At 40.5% G+C, this 25655-nt stretch overlaps 2 protein-coding genes and 1 pseudogene across 2 annotated transcripts; 2 read left to right on the forward strand and 1 right to left on the reverse strand.

Moving 5' to 3' along the window:
* The first annotated feature begins 1323 nt into the window (after positions 1 to 1323).
* Positions 1324 to 4062, forward strand: LOC145515115 (uncharacterized). Its single transcript, XM_081514751.1, has one exon. The coding sequence runs from the start codon at positions 1343 to 1345 to the stop codon at positions 3047 to 3049; it is 1707 nt and encodes a 568-aa protein (XP_081370877.1). The 5' UTR covers positions 1324 to 1342; the 3' UTR covers positions 3050 to 4062.
* An 11078-nt stretch (positions 4063 to 15140) lies between these two features.
* On the reverse strand, positions 15141 to 24613 carry LOC145512899 (uncharacterized). Its single transcript, XM_081507614.1, has 3 exons — positions 24159 to 24613; positions 23814 to 24080; positions 15141 to 16566 (listed from the first exon to the last, which is right to left on the reverse strand). The coding sequence occupies exons 1-3, from the start codon at positions 24611 to 24613 to the stop codon at positions 16227 to 16229; spliced, it is 1062 nt and encodes a 353-aa protein (XP_081363740.1). The 3' UTR covers positions 15141 to 16226.
* LOC145515178 (large ribosomal subunit protein eL38 pseudogene) lies at positions 24612 to 24824 on the forward strand (annotated as a pseudogene).
* The last annotated feature ends 831 nt before the right edge of the window (positions 24825 to 25655 follow it).

The following is a 25655-nucleotide window of genomic DNA, read 5'->3' on the forward strand; positions in this document are numbered from 1 at the left end:
CCCCACCTCAACCATGGGCATGATGGCACATGGCCCTGGTGTCTCTCAGATGTTGTTTTCACCAGGTCACCAGCATAGATCCCCTGAACTCAGGTCCCAGAATTGCATTCATCATGGAGCTGGACCCTCTGTGGTGCCATGGGGGCAGCTCAGAGTCTGGCCTGGCACCACCCCCTCGTGTAGGAGCCCACAAAGTCTACGGCTGCTAAAGCTATACCTGCTGTGACTGGGGGAGCCCTGGTTGTCCATTCAGATGCTCTGTAGGTTACAAAGACAGTTGTGATGGTATAGAAACGAGTTTGTGCAACTTCCAGTAGAAATTTCAGCTTTACTTCCTTAAATTGCCAGACCCTGGGGCTCAGCAGTGCTTCAGCCCCCTCTGTGCATGTGGATAAACTACAGGTACCTGCCCCCAAGGTTTCCCAGAGCCCACCAGTCTACCCTGGTAGTGAGCGGCGCAGAGGAAGAGGCAACAGCTGGGTTCATGAGAGCACCCACCCTAATGGAGCCCTTCCTAGTGCCAGGGACGAGGGGCCAGCACAGGGGGAGAGGGGCTGCAATGGTGGGCCTTCGCTTTGGGCATCACTCAGCAATGGGGCTCTGCTCTGTGATGGTTCAGGCTTCCTCCACAAGCATCCTGTTTACAGAGCTCCTCCCTCCCTGCCATTCCCACAGGACGTCTCCTCAGCCCACAGCAGTCCTCTGCCGGGGTCTGCTCTCCACACCCCACCTTTCAGCACCCAGCCCTTGTCTGCAGCGGTGGACACCCTCTCAGGCTGGGTGGGCAGGGCTGGGGTCAGTACCCTGTGCACAGGTCTCACTCTGTCCTGCTGCCACAGACTGTTGCCATGTTCTCTTTCCACAGAGAATGAGGCCCCCCTTCTGTCCCAGCTGGGTTCACACAAGCCCCAGTGAGGGGCTTCCCCGGATTTGGAGACTCTCCTCTCTTCAGATCCCCCCAGGGTTTCAGGCTCCATCCCACTTCCTTTCCTGTTCTTTTTTCTTCTTTCTCTTGTCCTACCTGGCTCAGCAGGAATCTTTCTTGTCCTTTTAGATTTCCAAAGGCCTCTGCTAGTGTCCAGCTGGGCTCTGTCAGAAGTGTTCCATTTCTGATGTATGCTTGATGCGTTTGTGGAGAGAGATGAGTTTATGGAGAGAGATGAAGTCCACCTCTGCCTAATCCTCTGGCATCTTGATCCTCCCATCTCTATTTTATTTTTAAGCTAGTGCAGGATTCATCAATTTTCTCTAAATCTTTAAGGATATTCACTGAGAATAGTAGGTAAGAAAACTTATTATTTGGTATCTTTCAGCTATGTCTCCTCAAGACATCCAGGATTTGATGCCAAAGAAACCAAGGGTAGAAGATTTGTTCCCAAAAACAAACCTAGGAAAATATGAAAGATTTCACCTCAGAAACTTGCAATTAATGAAAGACTCAGAACATACAAGGGCATGTGAAAGACAGAGAGGATGTTTACATGGACATAAAGAAATTGAGACAGTTACACATAATGCAGACATTACTGCAGAAAGAAATGAGCTACATAAGTCAAACTGGGAGAAACATCCAGTTCAGTCTTCAACATCTGCTGAGAAGTGTAAATTTTTCATAAAAAATTTACATCGTTTTTTGAAACATAATTGTTCTCTGAAAGGAAATGTGAAAAATCTGGAAGGTCCTCCAGTCTCTACTGTAAGTACTCATTCAAACCACTCTGAGCATAGGCTTCAATTAAACATATATTTAAATATGTCTGAAAACCAGAAATTTAAAAATGATAGGGAAAACTCACAATATAATCAATTTTTTAATCAAACATCAGGTCTTCCTCTAAATAAGAGTACTCATAGTGGAGAGAAAACTTACAATTGTAGTGAATACGGTAAAGTTTCTAATCAGTCTTCAAATCTTATTCAACAGCAGAGGATTCAGAATCCACAGAAACATTACAAGTGTAATAAATGTGGGAAAGTCTTTGGTAACTCATCCAATCTAAGTAAACATAGGAAAACCCATTCAAGAAGGAAACCTTTCAAGTACACAGAATGTGCCAAAGCCTTTAATCCGAGTTCAAATCTTAGTCAACATCGGCAAATCCCTACTGGTAGGAAACCTTATAAATGTAAGGAATGTGGCAAAGTGTTTATCTGTTTCTCAAATCTTAGTCAACATCAGCAAATTCATATTGGGGAGAAACCTTATAAATGTGCAATGTGTGGCAAAGCCTTTAATCAGAACTCAAATCTTACTCGACACCAGCGAATTCATACTGGAGAGAAACCTTATAAATGTAAGGATTGTGGCAAAGCCTTTAGCCGGCGCTATGGTCTTACTCAACACCAGCGAATTCATACTGGAGAGAGACCTTATAAATGTAAAGAATGTGGAAAAGCCTTCAATAAAAACTCAAATCTTACTCAACACAAGAGAATTCATACTGGAGTGAAACCTTATAAATGTAAGGATTGTGGCAAAGCCTTTAGCCAGCGCTATGGCTTTACTCAACATCAGTTAATTCATACTGGAGAGAAACCTTATAAATGTAAAGAATGTGGAAAAGAGTTTAGTCAATACTCAACTCTTACTAAACACCAGCGCATTCATACTGGAGAGAAACCTTATAAATGTAAAGAATGTGGAAAAGCCTTCAATAAAAACTCCACTCTTACTAACCACCAGCGAATTCATACTGGAGAGAAGCCTTATAAATGTAACGATTGTGGCAAAGCCTTTAGTCAGCGCTATGGCTTTACTCAACATCAGTTAATTCATACTGGAGAGAAACCTTATAAATGTAAAGAATGTGGAAAAGCCTTTAGTCAATCCTCAACTCTTACTAAACACCAGCGCATTCATACTGGAGAGAAACCTTATAAATGTAAAGAATGTGGAAAAGCCTTTAATCGAAATTCAAATTTTACTCAACATCAGATACTTCATACAGGAGAGAAACCTTATAAATGTAAAGATTGTGGCAAAGCCTTTAGGCACAGCAGTCATCTCAATAGGCATCTCAGTGCACATAGTGGAGAGAAATCCTGGTAATGAAATAAGTGATGGAAGAATTTTGTCCTAAACATACACTTCAGAAAACATGAGACCATTAATATAAGAAAGATATGGAATGATGTAGAAATGTGTAAAAAAAAAAATGTACAAAATGGTTTAATGAAAAGTGAAATCTAAATAAATATCAGAAAATCCATACTAGAAAGCTTTACATCAGTCCTGTTTTCCGAAGTTCCTCTTAAGGAGAAGTACTGTAGATAGTAATCCACAATTAAAACAGATGGAAAATTGATATGTTAGTGTGGATCACAAGATGAAGGGTTGATGTTTAGAAAGGTACAATTATTAGCAATGTATCCTTGTTTATATTGACATGATTTGTGATTATTTGAAAATGAATGTAATTCAGTTCTCTAATTACTCCATGATATGCTTCATTTCTAGTGTGCATGCAAACTTATGTTTTTGATGGTTGGTACCTCAAAGATGAGAGAAGCCCTTCTGTCTAGGGAGAAATCATTTATATTTTTCTCCATTAGAAGATTAAGGACACAGTAATGTAACATGTACAGTGAACATCTAAATGGAGGTGTTTGTCATTCATGTCAAACATCCCTATAGGTCACCATGATGTAAATGTTCAGGGAATAATTCCACATACTAAAGATGCAAATTATCAAGTTATGCTTTTAAAGGTTAATATAATGACAGTTCACTGAAATTTTGATGTATTTTATAATATCCACAGAAATCAGGAATATTTGACATATTTCAAATAACCTCTGATACCCTAAAATGTATGGGAAACCCTTTCCAGAAAATTTCTGTAATTATTGTTAAGCCTTCTTTCTTAAATGATTAGCCTCCATTTTGTAACCATAGAAATCACAACTCTCAGATCATTATATCAGAGGAATGAATATCATTGTTTATGGTTGTAATATGTCTTTTAATCAAAGTTAAACAGTGGACTGTAAAAGGTTTTATTCTGACTATGTGTGATGTTCATACATGTTAATCAATAAAACTGAATGGCTTCTTGTGGTAAAGTTGGTGTGAATGAATGAAGTGTTAACCTACCACCACCATTAACCTCTCCCATCTTATTTAAGGTTGCAGGGAAGAGCACATAACAATAAACTCTTTGGTAGCACAGTGGGATGGCATCTGTAACAGTTAGTTTCCTTACTGCCCTTAAGCCTCAGATCGTTTGATCATACATTTCCCATCATTTGTCCATGGTACTTTCCCCCCCTCTCTGTAACTGCTGGGACACTGTGATGGTTCTAATAAGCAGGATCATACAGAGTACTGTTGAGAGCTTCCCTGAACTGCTCCATGCTATTGCTGCCTCAGCATCTGTCTGGGGAGCAGCCAGCCTGCGGGTCCCTGAACCCACACCAGCCACTCCTGTGAGCACCTCCCCTAGATGACCCCCTTCCTTGAGATCAGCAATCTTGCTGAACCCCAGGGTCTACTGCACAGGCCCCCCTTCAGTGACACCCTCAGAGCTCACCAGAATCCTACTCCTCTTGGTTTGAATGGACCCATCCACCCTCAGCCTGGGGAGCCCAGAGCACTTCACCTAGGGTCACTTAGAAAGGCCTGAACCCCAAGTACTAGAACTTTCTCTGCCTGATTCTAGCCTTGACCTCCCTCAGAAGTTCCCATTTTAAATCCTCCCCTACAGAGAGGTCTCAGGTGTGCTGAGTGTAAGGGCTTGAGCTCTGGGTGTCTGAATGTGGGTCTTGGGGAAGAAACATCAGAACAAATGGGATATTTGCTAAAGACTCATTTCTGCACCTCAGACCTGCAGATTCGTAACTTCTTAGAGTGGGGCCCTGACCTTGAGTGATTTGTATTCACTGAAATGTTTCAAAAAGAATCTTTAGCCAAGTGGTTTCCATCTGGTTTCCCATCAGGATCATGTGACCAGTGTCAGGAAATGACCTCACTGATGCCCTCCCAACAGAGTTCTGTGTTGGTCCTGTGAGAGCATCAGTGTGGTGTGTAGGAAGTGCTCCAGGGGATTCTAAGGGGAGGCCCAAGTTAAGGACATGGCTCCTGGTCCGTTTGTGAGAGCTGAGGCCAGGCTTCAGTCCAAGGAGAGGCAGCAAGGTTGGTCTAGCTGGATCTGGACCAGGGAAGTCAGTCAGCTCACATGGTCTGTGTGAGCTGAGGGTTAGGAGCTCTCTATGGGAAGAGAACAGTCAAGAAATTAGTTCACAGGCTGGTCTCCAATTAGGAAGTGATTGTTCCTGAATCTCTTCTGAGACAGAGGACAGGAGAGGTGGCTCTTTTCAGCTTTTCAAGGTCCTTCTGTCTGTAGTTGTTGTGGTTGCAGGTTAAGGAGCTGTGGGGATCCCTTTGAAGGTGTTTTCTCAAGATACAGATGTGAATTTGCAACATAACGTTCCCAAAGAAGATGCAGAGCAGGAGGAAGAAGAGGAGGAAATGGCAGCTTCTCTGGTAAATGCCCTGTCCTGGGTCTGGGGCTGTGTCTGCTTTTCCTCCTGAAATGCCTGGACTGAGAATCTGCAAACCTTTACTTCTCTGCTTCTAATATTTCTGCCTAGGACATTTGTTACCAACTTATTTTTTTCTTTTTTTCTTATAATAGTGAAGACCGGTTCTTTAGACTACATTTCCCTTAGTCCTAGAGTCTTTTCTGCATTGTCTGTATCCTGGCTTTCTATGGAGTCTTACGAATTCTCAACATGAATTAATGACTCTCAACTGGTGAAAACATTCCCTTGGTGAGAGATCAACCCAGGGAGGCATAGGTTCTGAGAATCCTATTGGGATGTGCTTCAGTCTTGGGATCTTAGAGAAGTAGGGGAAAGTTAGTGATGAATTCACATGTAGATGCAACTTCAGACATTTAGAAAAGGCTTAAGAAAATGTCCTTAGAAATAGAATTACCTCAGCGGTCCAGAATTCCACAGAAAGTTTGGGGGAACGATGGAGAACAAAAATGTGAGACAATCTTCTCTATATTGGCAGGAAGGACTCATGCTTAACTGTACTTTTAATATACAGAACATCAGAAGTTATATATGAAGTGAAATTTGCATAGAACTGATATTTTTTCAGGAGAGATTCAGATCACTGCTAACATTTATCCCATTACACCTCATTTCCGTTGGTTCAGGTGGTTCTCTGAGATTCCAGCACTAAGATGTTCCTACTTTTTCTCTTTATCTTTAATAAAAATCTTAAAGATTTAGTGAGGAGTGTGAATAAGCTGCCACAGTTAATGAGAAATCCATGTCTTCTTAGTTCTGTTTGCTTTGGAAAAATGAACACTCACCTGTGTTTAGTAGGGGTCTTCAGTTTGTGAGTTTTCATTACTTAAGCTCAGGTCTGATTGTTCCCATTTTTAATATACTCAGCACTCATATTCAAACTCCTGCACAATTGCACTCATTTCCCAAGCTAGCAAAGTAATGCTCAAAATCCTTCAAGTTAGGCTTCAACAGTATGTGAACTTCCAGATGCACAACCTGGGTTTAGTAAAGGCAGTGGAACCACAGATCAAATTGCCAACACTAACTGGACCATAGAAAAAGCTAGAGAATTTCAGAAAAACATCTACTTCTGCTTCACTGACTACACTGAAGCCTTTGACTGTGTAGATCACAACAAACTGTGGAATATTCTAAAAGAGATGGGAGTATCAGATCACCTTACCTGCCCCCTTCTAAACTTGTATGGAGGTCAAGAAACAACAATTAGAACCAGACATGGAACAACGGACTGGTTCAAAATTGGGAAAGGAGTATGTCAAGGCTGTATATTATCACCTTGTTTATTTAACTTATATGCAGAGTACATCATGCGAAATGCCTGGCTGGATGAAGTACAAGCTGGAATCACAATTGCAGGGAGAAATATCAGTAAATTCAGATATGCAGATATCACCACCCTTATGGCAGAAAGCAAAGAGGAATTAAAGAGACTCTTGATGAAGGTGAAAGAGGAGAGTGAAAAAGCTGACTTAAAACTCAACATTTAAAAAACGAAGATCATGGCATCCAGTTCCATCACTTCACGGCAAATAGATGGGGAAACAATATAAACAGTGACAGACTTTATTTAATGCTGTGGACAGTGACTGCAGCCATAAAATTGAAATGCACTTGCTGCTTGGAAGAAAAGCACTGACAAACCTAGACAACATATTAAAAAGCAGGGACGTTACTTTGCCGACAAAGTCCGTATACTCAAAGCTATGTTTTTTCCATTAGTCATGTATGGATGTGAGAGGTGGACAATAAAAAAGTCTGAGCGCCAAAGAATTGATGCTTTTGAACTTTACTGCTGGAGAAGACTCTTGAGAGTCCCTCGGACTGCAAGGAGATCAAACCAGTCAATCCTAAAGGAAATCAACCCTGAATATTCATTGGAAGGACTGATGTTGAAGCTGAAGCTCCAATACTTTGGCCACCTTTTGCGAAAAGCCGACTCATTGGAAAAGACCTTGATGCTGGGAAAGATTGAAGGCGGGAAAAGGGAACGACAGAGGATGAGCTGGCTGGATGGCATCACCATCTCAATGAAAATGAGTTTTAGCAAAACCCGGGAGATGAAGAAATACCGGGAATCCTGGCGTGCTGCAGTCCATGGAGTCTCAGAGTCGGACCCGACTGAGCAACTGAACAACAACATATTCCAAAAATAGAATTCTTATCACATCTTTGTATTTTCTATAATATTTACAAAAATCTTATTACTAATATATGTTCAACTCTGCGCTCAACACTAGTGATAGAGATGGAGAAGGCAATGGCATCCCACTCCAGTACTCTTGCCTGGAAAATCCCATGGATGGAGGAGCCTGGTAGGCTGCAGTCCATGGGGTTGCTAAGAGTCGGACACGACTGAGTGACTTCACTTTCACTTTTCACTTTCACGCATTGGAGAAGGAAATGGCAACCCACTCCAGTGTTCCTGCCTGGAGAATCCCAGGGACGAGGGAGCCTGGTGGGCTGCCGTCTATGGGGTCACACAGAGTCGGACATGACTGAGGAGACTTAGCAGTAGCAGTAGCAGTGATAGAGATTTTCAAAAGAATAAAAGATTCAGAAGCAAGAGCTCTAATTTATGTCATATCGTCATGTGTTTTTGCCCTAGCATGTTTAAAAAACACAGAGAATCAACCAGAAATAAATTATAAGATTTAAACAGGGAAATCTATCCTTGCTTTTATTGACATGAATAATTTTTCTCTATCACTCTTAATATGTATACAGTTCCTAAGTAGTGCATGTGTGTGTGCATGAAAATGTTAACATTATATGATTCATTTTTTTCTGTTCCTGATATTTTTGCCAGTTACCTCAATTGGGTAAAACATCCATTAGAATTGTCTGTGTGCTGCCTTTGTTCTTTTTACAGAAAACCAAGCTCAGATCCACTGAAGTAAATCCAAAGCTCTACTATTTCCTGAATATTTGACCAAATACTTGAAACAATTTTGGATAGCATTATTATTGATCTAAAATTATTTATGTGACTCATTCAAGAATGAAAAGTAAAAAACTGTTAGATATATAGTATATAAATAGTCTAAAGTATTGTTTTTTTCTAGGCTTACTAATCTATTAAACCTGTAAAATCTGTAATCTATTAAACCTGTAAAATCTGTATAATGCTTTAAGTTCAATCTTAACTATGATTTCTTACATGGCTGTTTCACCTCTGTGCCATTCACAATGGCCATTTATGAACCAGATGCTGCTGCTGCTGCTGAGTCGCTTCAGTCGTGTCTGACTCTGTGCGACCCCATAGACGGCAGCCCACCGGGCTCCCCCGTCCCTGGGATTCTCCAGGCAAGAACACTGGAGTGGGCTGCCATTTCCTTCTCCAATGCATGAAAATGAAAAGTGAAAGTGAAGCCGCTCAGTCGTGTCTGACCCCTAGCGACCCCATAGACTGCAGCCCACCAGGCTCCTCCGTCCATGGGATTTTCCAGGCAGGAGTACTGGAGTGGGGTGCCATTGCCTTCTCCGATGAACCAGATATGTAGTTAAAATTCAGCTTGTTTTGGCTCCTTCAGCTCCATAGGAGCAAAAATCCTTGGTCTCCTATATTTTCACATTCTGATCAGTTTTGTATCAAAATCATCTGTGACTTTATCTAAAAGATCTAATATAACATGCTTGAATGAACATATTTTGGTAAGAAGGAGATAATTAGCAGGTATCCCAGATCTATGAAAATGCTTTGTTCATATATTTCAGATTACTTCTAGCAAAAAGTAATCATTAGGTTTTTTGTCTACTTCCTTCAAGAGGTGTTTGAACCATGGTATAATTTAATCACAAAGATTTAGTTGATATGTCAGTGATTCTTTGCATATTTTACAACTTTTAATTTTTTTCTTTACTTATAAAGTAAGATTGCTTTTGTTCTAAAGAAAGGGTTACAACCTTGATATCTTGTCTATATATATCAGCAATTTGTTAATAACATGCTAAATTTCTCAACTAAGATAAAAATGCTTATTCATTTTAATTTTTCATTAGAGTTTTTTAGGAATGATTTTTTCCATTTTCTGTGATTATCTCCTGGCTTGGAACCCATGCCAGAGTCTAAAATGGTTGCTTTCTACATGTGCACAGTCACAATCAAAAAATATAATTTAGAAGGATTCTTTTTTAATAGAACATATAAGTTGTACTCAGATTTTTGGGCAAAAAAATTTCTCTTGTTTAGCTGTTCCATGAGTTTGATTGCTTTTCAATGATAGGTTCCCGCAAATTTGTTACTTTCAATTTTGTTTTTACCTGACCTATATTTCATGAATGTAAATGACAATTTTAACTAAGTACATTTAAGACAATATGGCATTGACTTCAAATATGAATCTCCCATATATCTATTGCCAATAAAATGATACGTTTGTTTTAATATTACCCATAATCTATTTGTAAGTTATAAACTTATTTTCCTTCTTGATTATTGATCATTTTATGATTTGTTATGCCTTAGTGAGTAGTTATAGAAATAATTTTAAATTTACACTTTTTTTTCCTGCATCTTTTAAAATTTATTTTCTCTTTTTATTTTTTCAATTATTAAAGTATGATAACACATTTAGAGAAGACTTGAAAAATACAGAACAAAGTTACATACAGGTCCACTATATATTACAATTATTTTTCTAAGTAGATAAATTAAGATTTTTAATTGGAATTTCACTATCACACTTCCAAAAATTAATAGAATGAGCAGACAGAAATAGAAGGGTGTTTGTTGTTGTTGTTGATGTTGTTGTTGTTCAGCCACTAAATTGTGTCCAACTCTGGAACTCCATGAACTGCACCACTCCAGGCTTTCCCATCCTTCACTATTTCCTGAAGTCTCCTCAAACTCGTGTCCATCGAGTCAGTGATGACCTGAAAAGCACTGTAAACCGGTTCAACATAATTAAGATTTATTTTTTAAAAAATTATACAATTTTCACACAGCAGCAGGGTGCAAATTCTATTAAAGTTCCCATAGACGATAAACTAGGAGACACTGGAATATACCTAGGGACATGAAACAAGGTGCAAAAATTTCATGGTTTAAAGGGATTGAAATCATACAGAAGCTGTTTTCTTATTACTGTGGAATTATGTTAGCAATCAACATCAAAAGATACTTGAAAATAGCCCACATATTTTCAAGTGCAGTGTAACATTTACCAAGAGAGATCTTTGACTTAGCCATTGAAAGTCTCAATAATTTAAAACACTGAAAAAGCACAGAGAGGGATTGCAGAGACGAAAGTGAGAAGAGGTGAGGGAGTGACATAATTGCATTCTCTTTTCACTGTTTAAGGAACTTCCACCCCATCCTCCAGCCTGGCTCTTCAACAGTTTACCTGGCCAGCACCAGGGTAGGAGGGTTCCCGTTTCTCCACAATCTCTCCAGCGTTTATTGTTTGTAGACTTTTAGACAAAGGCCATTCTGAATGGTGTGAGAAAGTGAAAAGTGAAAGTGGCTCAGTTGTTTCCGACTCTTTGCGACCCCATGGAGGAGTCCATGGAATTCTCCAGGCCAGAATACTGGAGTGGGTAGCCTTCCCCTTCTCCAGGGGATCTTCCAGACCCAGGAATCGAACCGGGGTCTCCTGCATCACAGATGGATTCTTTACCAGCTGAGCTATGAGGGAAGTGTGAGGTGGTACCTCATTGTAATTTTGACTTGGATTTCTTTAAGATTTCATGATGTTGAAGCATTTTCATGAGATGTAAAACAATAATAACAACAACAGTGTGAGTAAAACTGACCTCTGGAGATTGGCCTCTTGACCCCCTGCCCTGTTTTGAATTCTCCTTCCAGGACCTGCCCTAGGACATCTGTTGACAGGGGTTTTTTCCTTACGTCCTCCTGGCCTGGTGAATCATCAGCACCAGGTTTTCAGTTGCAGTTACCGGAGCTGCCACAAGGAAGCAGCATTTCTTCATGCTCCGCGCTTTTTTTCCTTCGTTATTTCATTTTTATATTCTATTGGAGTAGAGTTGATTTCCGTTGTTGTGCCTGTTTTAGGTTTACAGGAACGTGATTCAGTTATACATAGACGTGTATCTATTCTTCTTGATGTCTTTTCCCATATAGGTTCTTCAGAGTGTTCAGTAGACTTCCCTGTGCTATTCAGTAGGTCCTTTTGGATTATCTAGCTGATAATAAGTAGTGTGTATATGTTAATCCCATCATTCTTTCTGGAGTTATTTCTCCACTGATCTCCAGTAGCATACTGGGCACCTACCAACCTGGGGAGTACATCTTTCAGTGTCCTATCTTTTTGCCTTTTCATACTGTTCATGGGGTTCTCAAGGCAAAAATGCTGAAGTGGTTTGCCATGCCCTTCTCCAGTGGACCACATTCTGTCAGACCTCTCATGATCCGTCCATCTTGGGTGGCCCCACGCAACATGGCTTAGTTTCATTGAGTTAGACAAGGCTGTGGTCCGTGTGATCAGATTAGCTAGTTTTCTGTGATTATAGTTTCAGTGTGTCTGCCCTCTGATGCCCTCTCACAACACCTACCGTCTTACTTGGGTTTCTCTTACCTTGGACGTGGGGTATCTCTTCACGGACTGCTCCAGCAAAGTGCAGCCACTGCTCCTTACCTTGGATGAGGGGTATCTCCTCACGGCCGCCCCTCCTGACCTTGAATGTGGAGTAGCTCCTCTCGGTCCTCCTGTGCCCTCGCAGCCGCCACTCCTTGGACGTGGGGTAGCTCCTCTCAGCTGCGGGGTAGATCCTCTCGGTCGCCAACCCTGACCTCAGGCACGGGGTAGCTCCTCTGGGCCGCCGCCCCCAGCCTCGGAAAGAATGATGGGATGGAGCCAAAGCAAAAACAATACCCAGCTGTGGATGTGACTGGTGATAGAAGCAAAGTCCGATGTTGTAAAGAGCAATATTGCATAGGAACCTGGAATGTTAGGTCCATGAATCAAGGCAAATTGGAAGTGGTCAAACAGGAGACGGCAAGAGTGAACGTCGACATTGTAGGAATCAGCGAACTAAGATGGACTGGAATGGGTGAATTTAACTCAGATGACCATTATATCTACTACTGTGGGCAGGAATCCCTTAGAAGAAATGGAGTAGCCATCAGAGTCAACAAAAGAGTCCAAAATGCAGTACTTGGATGCAATCTCAAAAACGACAGAATGATCTCTGTTTGTTGCCAAGGCAGCAATATCATGGAGCAGTGAAGGTAACTCTCATCAATACTCCTATGCAATCCATATTGTAACCATCATAATGTCCCAGTAGTTAAAAACGAGAAAATGACACACTGTACCATTTATGAAAAATATGATCTCAAGTTATTTGAGGGTTACAGCCAGTAGAAAAAAAGGAATTACTATGAGATGTCATTCTGTGTGCATGCTAAGTTGTTTCAGTTGTGTGTGACTCTTTACGACGCCATGGACTGCAGCCCTCCAGGCTCCTCTGTCCATGGAATTCTGCAGGCAAGGATACTGGAGTGGGTTGCCCTGCCCTCCTCCAGGGGATCTTCTGTACTCAGGGGTCAAACCAGCATCTCTTGTGTCTCCTGCATTGGCAGGCAGTTTCTTTACCACTAACACTATCTGGGAACCCCCATGAGATGTCATGCTACTGTGTTATTACAGATATTTTATATTCACCATCAGTCAGTCAGTTCAGTTCAGTTGCTCAGTCAGGTTCGACTCTTTGTTACCCCGTGAACTGCAGCATGCCAGGCTTCCCTGTCCATCACCAACTCCCGGGGCTTACTCAAACTTATGTCCATCGAGTTGGTGATGCCATCCAACCATCACATCCTCTGTCGTCCCCTTCTCCTCCCGGCTTCAATCTTTCCCAGCATCAGGGTCTTTTCCAATGAGTCGGTTCTTCCCATCAGATGGCCAGAGTATTGGAGTTTTAGTTTCAGGATCAGTCCTTCCAATGAATGTTCAGGACTGATTTCCTTGAATTTCCAATGAATATTCATGGAGTGGTTGGATCTCCTTGCAGTCCAACAGACTCTCAAGAGTCTTCTCCAACACCACAGTTCAAAAGCATCAATTCTCTGGAGCTCAGCTTTCTTTATGGTCCAACTGTCACATCCATACATGACTACTGGAAAAACCATAACTTTGATTGGACGAACCTTTGTTGGCAAAGTAACGTCTCTGCTTTTTAATATGCTGTTTAATTTGGTCATAGCTTTTCTTTCAAGGAGCAAGCATCTTTTAATTTCGCGGCTGCAGTCACCATCTGCAGTGATTTTGGGAGTGCCACAAAATAAAATCTGTCACTGTTTTCATTGTTTCCCCATCTATTTGCCATGAAGTGATGGGACCAGATGCCAGGATCTTAGTTTTCTGAATGTTGAGTTTTAAACCAAACTTTCCACTCTCCTCTTTCACTTTCATCAAGAGGCTCTTTAATTCTTCTTCAGTTTTTGCCATAAGGGTGGCATCATCTGCATATCTGAGGTTATTGATATTTCTTCTGGAAATCCTGATTCCAGTTTGTGTTTCATCCAGATGTTTAGTAAGCATCACTATGAACAAAGCCAGTGGAGGTGATAGAATTCCGGTTGACCTATTTCACATCCTAAAAGATGATGCAGTTAAAGTGCTGTACCCAATATGCCAGCAAATTTGGAAAACTCAGCAGTGGCCACAGGACTGGAAAAGGTCAGTTTTCATTCCAATCCGAAAGAAAAGCAATGCCAAAGAATGCTCAAACTACCACACAATTGCACTCATTTTACACGCTAGCAAAGTAATGCTTAAAATTCTCCAAGTCAAGGCTTCAGGTTCACAAGAACCGTGAAATTCCAGATGTTCAAGCTGGATTGTGAAAAGGCAGAGGAACCAGAGATCAAATTGCCAACATCCGTTGGATCATTGAAAAAGCAAGAGAGTTCCAGAAAAACATGTACTTCTGCTTTATTGACTATGCCAAAGCCTTTGACTGTGTGGATCACAACAAACTGTGGAAAATTCTCAAAGAAATGGGAATACCAGACCACCTTAGCTATCTCCCGAGAAATCTGTATACAGGTCAAGAAGCAGCAGTTAGAACTGGACATGGAGCAACAGACTGGTTCCAGTTAGGGAAAGGAGGACATCAAGGCTGTATATTGTCACTCTGCTTATTTAGCTTATATGCAGAATACGTCATGCAAAATGCTGGGCTGGATATTCACCATCAGTTATTGACAACTTAAAAAACCTGGGAGATGATAATGTTGGTATTAATCTTTATGTTGGTGGTGGAACACGTGTGTGTGCTTAGTCGTGTTTGACTCTGCAACCATGGACTGTAGCCCATCAAGCTCCTCTGTCCATGGGATTCTCCAGGCAAAAATACTGGAGCTAGTTGTCATTTCCTTCTCCAGGGGATCTTTTTGACCCAGGGATGGAACCCACACTTTCTGTGACCCCTGCATTGGCAGACAGATTCTTTACCATTGAACCACCTGAGAAGCCTGTTACTGATGAGAACACTTCATCAATTATACATGCAGTTTAATATATTAAACGCCATTCCATTTTATTAATTAACATATAGTAAGTTCACACATAGCTAAATAAAACTTTCCAAAGTTTACTCTATAATCTTTGATCAAAATATAGATTACAAGCATTCAGAAACATTCTTGTTCTTCTGATAATGATCAGAGAAATGTGATATTTGTGGTTTACAAACAGAGAGCAATAATTTAGTAAACAAAGGTGTACATTAATTACATAACCTTTCAGGGAAACGTTACACATACATTTCTTAGGTATAAGATTTCCTGATTGCTACCATGTCAAGTAAAATTTATGACTTCTAGTTATTGCTGTTATAAAAATACATCGGGATTTTAGTGAACTGCCATCTTTATATCCGCAGAAAACCATTGGCACAACTATTTAAAATTTAGAATGACCCCCTGTCTTACTTTAATACAAAGAATTATCCTCTGAACACTTACCTAATGGTGACATAGAGGGATATTTTAAACAATGACAATCATCACCTCCATTTAGACTTTCATTGTGCATTTCACATTTCAAGGTCCTTAATATTCCATAGAAAAGTAGATAAAAATTATTTCCACCTAACATAGAAGGGCTTCGCTTAATTATGAGGCAGCAAAGATCGTGAATATTAGTTTAAAAAAAGAAAAATAGTTCACATACACACTAGAAACAGAGGTATAGCATGTAGTACTTTGCGACTCCAATTATATTAAAATTCACTTTCACATAATGTCAATATAAATAAGCATACAATGATAATTGTACTGTCAAACATCTCTTGCCTTGATCCTATGATCCACAGTAAGAAATAATTTTTCTAAGTGTTTTAACTTCGGATTATTTTCTATAACATCCTGATTTAAAGTAATTCCAGAAAAGTGTTAATGACTGAATGCTATCTATGATGAATTCTTTATATTTATTTAGACCTGAGTTTTTAAATTCATTTCGTACATTTCTTACAGCATTAAACGTTCTTCCTAGTATGAACCCTCTGGCGTTTCCTGTTGTGTATGCTTAGGACAAATCTCTTTCATCACTGATTACATTGTGGGGTCTCTCTCCAGCACACGCTCTCTGATGCTGAGTGAGGTGATGGCTCACTTCAAGGCTCTGTCACATTATTTATATTTGTAAGACTACTTGGCAGTATGAATTATTTTATGTCAAGTAACATTTGAATGGCAATTAAAAGCTTTGCCTCATTCTTTACATTCGTATGGTCTCCTCAGTATGAATTTGCCTATGTTGATTAAGGTTTGAACTCTGATTAAAGGCTTTGCCACATTCTGTAGATTTATAAGGCTTCTCTCCTGTATGAATTCGCTGATGTTGAGTAACACGTGAACGCCTGGTAAAGAGTTTGCCACTTTCTGTACAGTTGTATAGTTTCTTCCCAGTATGAATTCTCTGATGACGGGTAAGGTTCGAGTGCTGATTAAGGGCTTTGTTACATTCTGTACATTCATAAGGCTTCTCCTCAGTATGAATTCGCTGATGCACAGTGAGATATGAACAACTCTTAAAGGCTTTCCCACATTCTCTGCATGTATGAGGCTTTTCCCCAGTATGACTTTTCTGATGTTGAGTACGATTTGAGCAACTGATAAAAGCTTTGCCACACTCTTTACACATGTATGGTTTCTCCTCAGTATGGATTCGCTGATGTTGAATAAGTGTCGTACTTTGGTTAAAGGCTTTCCCACAATTCTGACATTTACATGGTTTTTCCCCAGTATGGATTTGCTTATGTCGATTAAGGTTTGAACTCCGAGTAAAGGCTTTGCCACATTCTGTACATTTGTAAGTCTTCTATGCAGTATGACTTCTGAGATGTCGAGTAAGGTTTGAGGGCTTGCTGAAGGTTTTGCCACATTCTGTGCATTGGTTAGGTTTCCCTCTGGTGTGGATTTTCCTGTGTCTGTTTAGATTTGATGATTGAGGAAAGACTTTCCCACATTTATTCCACTTGCAGTGTTCCTCCTTAACATGAATACTTGGGTATTGAGTAAGTTGTGCTGACTGGTTAGAAACTTGACCACATTCACCAAATTTGTAGTTATTTTCTTCAATATGAGTATTCCTTTCTGTAATAAGATTTGAGCTTTGATAAAAGACATTTCTACATTCATCCCTTTTATCATGGTTCTCTGAACATTGAGTTCTCTGATGATTCATGAGACCTGAGTCTTGGTCAAAGTGATTCCCAGGTTCAAGGCATGGGTAGATTCTAGCTCCATCATAAACACTGTTGTAATAACTGAAGCTGGAGCTCTCGTTTAAGGCCTCACTTGTTGGATTACACATGGAAGGTTGTTCCGCATTATCTGTACTATGATACCCATTGAATGACAGTGGCTGGATAAAGACTGTCTCATTATTATCGACATAACAGATATTGGAATAGGGAGAAAATGTTTGCTGGTGGAAAAGTAATGAGCCCTCACTAAAGGTTCTTTTCAATTGATCATAGTGAGATTTTCTTCCTTCATTTTCAAATCCCTGACTTTCAGACATGTATGACTGACTGTTTAACTCATACTGGCTTGAGTGATTATTTGTAGCATAAACTTGATGACTTTCCGTGTTTTTCAAATTCCACATCAGAGAATATGTGGGTTTTTTTTTCTTAAATCATGTGTGTCCTTGCTTACAAAAACATATTTTTCTGCCAAACTTACTGACTTCAAATGGAATTTTTCCCACTCTGATGCACATCCTCGATTTCTTTTGGCAATCATGTTTTCATCATGAATAATTGTCCCAATTTGGTTACATCTAAAATAATATCCTTTTTGCATGTCACAGGTCCCCTTAACTTTGCCAGTCTTTCATTAAGTACAAATTTCCAAGCTGAGAGCTCTCAGAATTTCCCAGCACATTACACATGAATCTCCTATGCATGGCTTCTTTGGGAACAAACCCTGGATGTCCTGAGAAGATATGGCTGAAAGACAACAAATAACCGAGATCCAACTTAGTACTTTGAGTGAATATGCTTTACAGTTGTATGCAATATTGACAAACCCTTATAGCTAGATTAATGAGAGGTGAGATGCAAGGAAGATCAGAAGTAAAACTACTGGCATTATACATGTTACATAGAACAAGAAGTATTACTATCAGGCTTCTGTAAACTATACTACACCAAAAAGTTGAATACCTCAAAGAAAAATTCAATTTGTAGAAACACAGAACCCCTTAGATGTTTGCATGAGTGAATTAAAAAAATTACAACATATCTACAACTATTAATAAGACTAAAAAAGTAATTTTAAAAATCCCCGGAGTAGATGAATTCACTGGAAAATTCCAGCAATATTTCAAGAAAAACTAATACCAATTCTCCATAAGAGACTGACATGTACACACTGCTCTATTTACAGTGGATAGCCAACAAGGTCCTACTGTACTTGTTCAATGTCATGTGGCAGCCTGGATGGGAGGGAAATCTGGGGGAGAATGGATACATGTGTACGGACAGCTGAGTCATTCTGCTGCCCACCTGAAACTATCACAACATTGTTGATCAGCTATACTCCAATACAAAATAAAAGAACAGCAAAAAAAAAAAAAATTCTATGTGTTAATATATATATTAAGGGGTTTTAGCATTGATGAGTTGGGGTAAATGCACTTAAAATGTCTAAAATTTGTTCATAGAAGAAAAATTTTGGAGGTAGAAATTGGAGATTACATTTTATGATTTCAGGGACTGAGTCTGAACTTCGGAGAGCAATGTTTGAAATTTCCATTGGAAATTAGAAAGCAGGAAACATATATCTGTTCCTAGTGTTTCTGGAATTTTGTCAACTAATCCCAGGATCTCCACAACTCTCCTCACACTTTTCTGACTTGAGGCAGAGTCAGGAATTTGGAAAGGCCTTAAGGCAGACTTTGTCAGAACTGTTAGCAGCTTTTCCTAGGTCCCCCAAAGCAGCCATGTTATGCAGGTCCTCACAGACCAGGAGAAAGCTTTGGTTCTCAGTGAAAGTGAGGGAAAAACCACTGGAGCTGAAGAAGAACACATGAAGAAGAACAGGGCAGGGCAGGTCCCTCTTTGACAGAAATAAATCCAGGCTTCTCATTCTAGTGAAGCAGGCCTCCCCAAACCATCTGAATAAGTCTGGCTTCCTCTGTGATCTTTGGACCTCTTACCTGTGTCATCAGCTTCATTCATTCACACCTAGCCCTGGGATTCTTCCTTTACTCCAAAGGGGATATGCTGTTTAGAAAAATGAACATAATTAGGACTTCGGGTTTAACATATACACTCTAGTATATATAAAAATAGATAACCAACAAGGATCTGCTGCCTAGCACAGGGAACTATTTTCAATATTTGTAATAACCCACAAGGGAAAAGTGTCTGACTTGACTAATGAAAGCCTCTCCTTACAAAACTCAGTATCTCTCCTGAACACAGTTGAGTGTTCAAATTTCAAAGCCAACTAGCAGCAAAGAGACACTAGGAGGAAATGGTGTTTCCACCTTAACTGGGTTGGATTTTGCACCTCCCTCACTACATCTTGCCAAGATTTTATTAAAGATAAACAGAAAAAAATGGAACTTGATAATGTGGTAATCTAGCAGAAAACACCCAAATCGGTGACCATCAGGTGGAATGGGATAAACTGGTGTCAGGTGAGAGAAACACTCAAGAAGACACATGGTCACTGCTCGGATACTTTCGGCAAAAATAAGGAAATCTCAATGTATCTCAAAAAAATTTCAGTTTTATGCATTCTTACTCCATACATAACTCTCCTGTTGTGTATCCCTAATAGTGCATTTAAACAGCAAACCTTTCTTGCCAACATAGAGAATACTCTGATTTTTTTGAGAAGTCTCTAAGGAATTCTAGACCACTAAGGTTTACTGTTCAGTTCAATCACTCAGTTGTATCCAACTCTTTGCAACCCTATGGACTGCAGCACGTCAGGCTTCCCTGTCCATCACCAAATCCTGGAACTTGCTTAAACTCATGTCCATCGAGTCAGTGATGCCATCCAACCATCTTATCCTCTGTCGTCCCCTTCTCCTCCTATTTTCAATCTTTCCCAGCATCAGGGTCTTTTCCAATGAGTCAGCTCTTCGCATCAGGTGGCTAAAGTATGGGAGCTTCAGCATCAGTCCTTCCAATGAACACCCAGGACTGATCTCCTTTAGAATGGACTGGTTGGATCTCCTTGCAGTCCAAGGGACTCCCAAAGTCTTCTCCAACACCACAGTTCAAAAGCATCGGTTCTTCGGCGTTCAGTTTTCTTTACAGTCCAGCTCTCACATCCATACACGACTACTGGAAAAACTATAGCTTTGACTAGCTGGACCTAGTCTAAGGTCATCCTGTTTATATGTGCATTTTCTTAATCCTGCTCTAAGAGCTGAAGTTGTTTCCAGATATAAGGAAATTACTCCATTTTCCTCTTATTCACTTAAAATCCCAACACTCCACCCCATCCCAAGGGGAATTTTGCATATCGATGCCTACTCTTCTTGATCTGTCCAAAAGGGAATATTTTGAATAACTGAAAGTTGTTAATTCACACTGGGAATGCTTCATGCCCTGTAGGGAGCCTGGAGGCAGACAAGGGGAAGAGGCTCTTGGAGAGAGAAAAGTCTGATTGTGACACATAAAAATAAAAGAAAAAACAGTATTTAATAGTTGAAAACCACCTCACCAGGCAAAAATATCAGAAAAAGAGAAATAAAAATGTGTGTGTTTTCAATCCAGGGCATTTAAGAAAGAAAAAGCAGACACGGCCTCTCACCTGGATCAGCACATTTACCTGAGAAGCTGCCATTTCCTCCTCTTCTTCCTCCTGCTCTGCATCGTTTTTGCATCAAGACTGTGGATGAATCACCTCAGCGTTCTGAGATTACCCCTTGAAAGGTGCAATCCAGCTCCTTCGCCTGCTCCCAACACCCCCACAGGCAGAAGGACCTTGAAGAGTGGAAAGGCCAACCTCTCCTGTCCTTCATCTCAGGAGAGATTCAGGACAATCAGCTCCTCCGTGGAGACCAATCTAGGAATTGTTGTTGTTGTCTACACTTCTTTCTTCATATAAATCCCCCAAATTCTGCTAACACGGGATGTGTGGGCTGCGCTGACTTGCCCCTTTACAGCCCGTGCAGAGCAGAACTTGTTGCCTCTCCTCGGACTGAAGCCAGGGCTCAGCTCCCACAAATGGACCAGGAGCCACAGTCTTAACCTGGGCCTCCCCTTACAATCCCCTGGAGCACTTCCTACAAACCACACTGATGCTCCACAGGACCAAGAGAGAACTCTGTGGGGAGGTCATCGCTTAACACTGGTCACATGATCCTGATGGGAAACTGATGGAAACCACTTGGCTAAAGCTTGTTTGGCTTCCTTGATGCTCAGCTGGTAAAGAATCTGCCTGCAATGCGGGAGGTCTGGGTTGGATCCCTGGCTTGGGAAGATCCCCTGGAGAAGGGAATGGATGCCCACTCCAGTATTTTGGCCTGGAGAATTCCATGGACTGTATAGTCCCTGGGGTCGCAAGAGTTGAACACAACTGAGCGATTTTCACTTCAGTTCAAAGATTGTTTCTGAACCATTTCAGAATATACAATCCCACGAGGTCAGAGACCCACTCGAAGAGGTTATGAATCTGCAGGTCTGAGGTAGGGCCATGAAATGAGTCTTCAGTAAGTTCCCTGTTTGTTCTGATGCTTCTCCCCTAAGACCCACACTCAGGAGCCCTGAGCTTCAGCCCTCACACTTAGCACAGCTGAGACCTCTCAGGAGGGGAGGACCTGGGGGGAATTTCTTGGGGAGGTCAAGGTTAGAACCAAGCAGAGAGAGGCAGTACTTGGGGTTCAGGCCTAAGTGACCCTGGGTGCAGTGCTGCAGATTCCCCAGGCTGAGGGTGGTTGGGTCCATTGAAACCAGAGGAGCAGGATTCTGGTGAGTGCTGTGAGGGTGTCATTGAAGGGGGGCCTGTGAAGTAGACCCTGGGGTTCAGCGAGACCGCTGATCTCAAGGAAGGGAGTCATCTAGTAGAGGTGCTCACAGGACTGGCTGGTGTGAGTTCAAGGACCTGTAGGCTGCCTGCTCCCCAGACAGATGCCGAGGCAGCAACAGCATGGAGCAGTTCAGGGAAGCTCTCAACAGTACTCTGTATAATCTTTCTTATTAGAACCATCACAGTGTCCAAGGAGTTACAAAATGGGAGAGGAGATACAACATAGAATTAGTGGGAAATATCTGAAGTTATTAGAGGTTTAAAGCCAATAAGGAACTAATTTCTACAGATGGCATCTCTCTGTGCTACCAAATAGTTTGTTACGGTCTCTTCTCTGCTGCTGCTGCTGCTAAGTCGCTTCAGTCGTGTCCGACTCTGCGCGACCCCATAGACGGCAGCCCACTAGCCTCCGCCGTCCCTGGGATTCTCCAGGCAAGAACACTGGAGTGGGTTGCCATTTCCTTCTCCAATGCATGAAAGTGAAAAGGGAAAGTGAAATCGCTCAGTCGTGTCCGACTCTAAGCGACCCCATGGACCGCAGCCCACCAGGCTCCTCCGTCCATGGGATCCTCCAGGCAAGAGTACTGGAGTGGGGCGCCATTGCCTTCTCTTCTCTACAACCTTAAATAAGGTGGGAGAGGTTAATGGTGGTGGTGGTGGGTTAACACTAAATTCATTACAATCAACCGAAACACTAAAAACTATTCACTTTTATTAATTAGCGTACATTAATTTCACACAGTTGAAATAAAACCTTTTACAACCCACTGTGTGATCCTTGATTAAAATACAAATTACAAGTGTAAAGAAAGATATTTATTTTTCTGATACAATGATCTGAGAATTGTGATTTCTATGGTTTACAAAACAGAGGCTAGGAATCACTTAGTAAATTGACAAACCTAATTTTATGAGTTTTTTAGGAAGAGTTTCCCATACAGTTAGTTCTACGTTATCACAGAAGATGTTTTTATTTCAATGTTGTTAACTAATATCCATGACTTCTGTTGATATTATAGATACGTCAATATTTTAGTTAACCATCACTGAGTTCTTACAAATCAAGTGATACAACTATTGAAAATTCAAAGAAACCTCTGTCTTACTTTAATACATGGAAAGAGTCCATCATCACTTACATGACGTGACCTATAGGGATATTTGACATCAGTGACAAACCCCTCCATTTAGATGTTCATTGTACATTTTACATTACTGTGTCTTTAATCTTCTAATGGAGATTAGATATAAATGGTTCCAACACAATATAGAAGGTCTTCTCTCATCTTTGAGGTAGCAACCATCAGAAAAAGTCTGAATACACACTAGAAACGAAGCCTAGCATGGAGTATTCGAGAGTTGAATTACATTCATTTTGGTTTTCAAATAATCTCAAATCATGTCAGTCTAAACAAGGATACAATGCCAATAACTGTAACTTCCTAAACACCAACCATTCATCTCATGATCCATACTAACATATCAGTTTTCTATGTGTTTTAACTACAGATTACTCTCTGCAGTAATTCTCCAGCAGAGTAACTTCAGAAAACAGGATTGACAAAATGCTTTCTAGGAAGCCGTCTCTGATATTTACTTAGATTTGAGTTTTGATTAAATACTTTTCTTCATATTTGTTACCTCATTCCCATGTGTTTCTTGTATAAACTCTCGTGTTTTCTGGTGCATGTTTAGGACAAATCTCTCCCATCACTTGTTTCATTGCTAGGGTTTCTCTTCAGTGTGTGCTCTCAAACGTCTAGTGAGATGATCGCTCTGATCAAAGCCTTTGCCACATTCCTTTCATTTGTAAGGTTTCTTTTCAGTATGAATTCTCTGATGTTTATGAAAACTTGAGCTCTGACGAAAGGCTTTGCCACAGTCTTTACATGTATAAGGTTTCTCTCCAGTATGAATTCGCTGATGTTGAGTAAGGCTTGAACTTTGGGTAAAGGCTTTGCCACATTCCTTACATTTATAAGGTTTCTCTCCAGTATGGATTCGGCGATGTGGAATAAGGCTTGTAATTTTGATAAATCTTTTGCCACAATCCTTACATTTGTAAGGCTTTTCTCTAGTATGAATTCCCTGATGTTCAGTAAGACTTGAGCAACAAGTAATGACTTCACTGCAGTTGTTAAATTGGTCAGACTTCCCAGTATGAAGTCGCTGATGATGATTAAGACTTGAGTTCTGTTTAAAGGCTTTGCCACACTTTGTACATTTATAAGGCTTCTCTTCAGTATGAACTCGCTGATGTCGAGTAAGACTTGAGCTACAGTTAAAGGCTTTGCCACATACCTTACATTTATAAGGTTTCTGGCCAGTATGGATTCGTTGATGTTGTGTAAGATCAGTGCCACGCATAAAGGCTTTGCCACACTCTGTACATTCAAAAGGTTTCCTTCCTGAATGGATTTTCCTATGTCTAGATAGATTGGATGAGTTAGTGAAGACTTTCCCACATATATTACACTTGTTTTCTTTCTGTGGATTCTGAATCCTCTGCTGTCGAGTAAGATCTGAAGACAGATCAGAAACTTTTCGGGATGCTCCAAGTGATTCTCTCCTGCTATTCCCCGCGCAATCTCCGCGCATGGCCGCCATGCCTTGCAAAACTGAGGAAATCAAGGACAATCGGCTCACAGCTGGGCGAAAAGATGCCAAATCTGTCAAGATCAAGAAAAATAAGGATAACGGGAAGTTTCCAGTTCAATGCAGCAGATACCTTTATGCCTTGTTCATCACGGACAACAAGAAAGCAGAAAAGATGAAGCAGACTCAGCCCCCAGGTTCGGCAGTGAAGCAGCAGAAATGAACCACACACACTGATTTGAACTGGATTAAAATTTTTTAAATCTCAAAAAAACAAAGAAGAAGAAAAAGAAATGTTATCATATTCACTACAATTATAAGGCTGCTCTCCAATATGAATACTCTTGTATAAAGACATGCTCGTTAATAAAAGATATTCCTACATTTATTACTTTTAAAAACCTTGTGTGAACATTGAGGTCCCTGATATTTGTTCAGGTTTGAGACTTGTTCAACCTTATGCCCAGTGTCATTGCATGTATAGCGTCTTGCTCCATCACAAATACTCTTGTAATTATTGGGGGTGGAGCTCTTACTTAAGGCCTGACCTATTTTAGTACACATGAAAAGTTGTTCCATATTAACCATATCACGATATGTATTGAACTATAGTGGTTGGATTAACTGTCTTGTATTATTATCAACATTACAAATATTGAAACAGAGAGAATATATCTGTTGTTGGAAGACTAATGACCCCTTGCTTACCGATCTCTCAAACTGCTTATATTAGGAGTTTTCCCGCTGATTTTTAAATATCTGGTTTTCAGACATGTTTGAATTTATGTTTAATGGAAGCCTATGTTCAGAATAGCTTGAATGAGTACTTGCAGTATAGACTGGATATCTTTCCAGATTTTAGACATTTCCTTTCAGAGAATATGTATATTTCAAAAGTGATGTGGGTCTTTGCTTAAAAACATACACTTCTCTGCAGATATCGATGCCTGAAATTGTTTTTCCCAAGTCAACTCATAGTGCCTTTTTTTTCGGCAGTCATATCTGTATTATGTGAAACTGTCTCAATTTCCTTATGTCCTTGCAAACATCCTCT

Source organism: Giraffa tippelskirchi, chromosome 7, assembly GCF_054371585.1.
Source record: "Giraffa tippelskirchi isolate mGirTip1 chromosome 7, T2T-mGirTip1v1.2.pri, whole genome shotgun sequence".
Classification (NCBI taxonomy): Eukaryota; Metazoa; Chordata; class Mammalia; order Artiodactyla; family Giraffidae; genus Giraffa; species Giraffa tippelskirchi.

Bases quoted from the DNA above. Each gene is read 5' to 3' on its own strand.
- LOC145515115 (XM_081514751.1), top strand. From the start codon at position 1,343: ATGCCAAAGAAACCAAGGGTAGAAGATTTGTTCCCAAAAACAAACCTA.
- LOC145512899 (XM_081507614.1), bottom strand. From the start codon at position 24,613: ATGGCGGCCATGCGCGGAGATTGCGCGGGGAATAGCAGGAGAGAATCA. The intron at 24,081-24,158 runs GTCTGACCAATT...AATTCATACTAG, and splicing joins CAGCGACTTCATACTGGGAA to AGAAAAGCCTTACAAATGTA. The intron at 16,567-23,813 runs ATGAAAGGAATG...AAAGCCTCATAC, and splicing joins ACTGAAAAGAAACCTTACAA to ATGCAGAGAATGTGGGAAAG.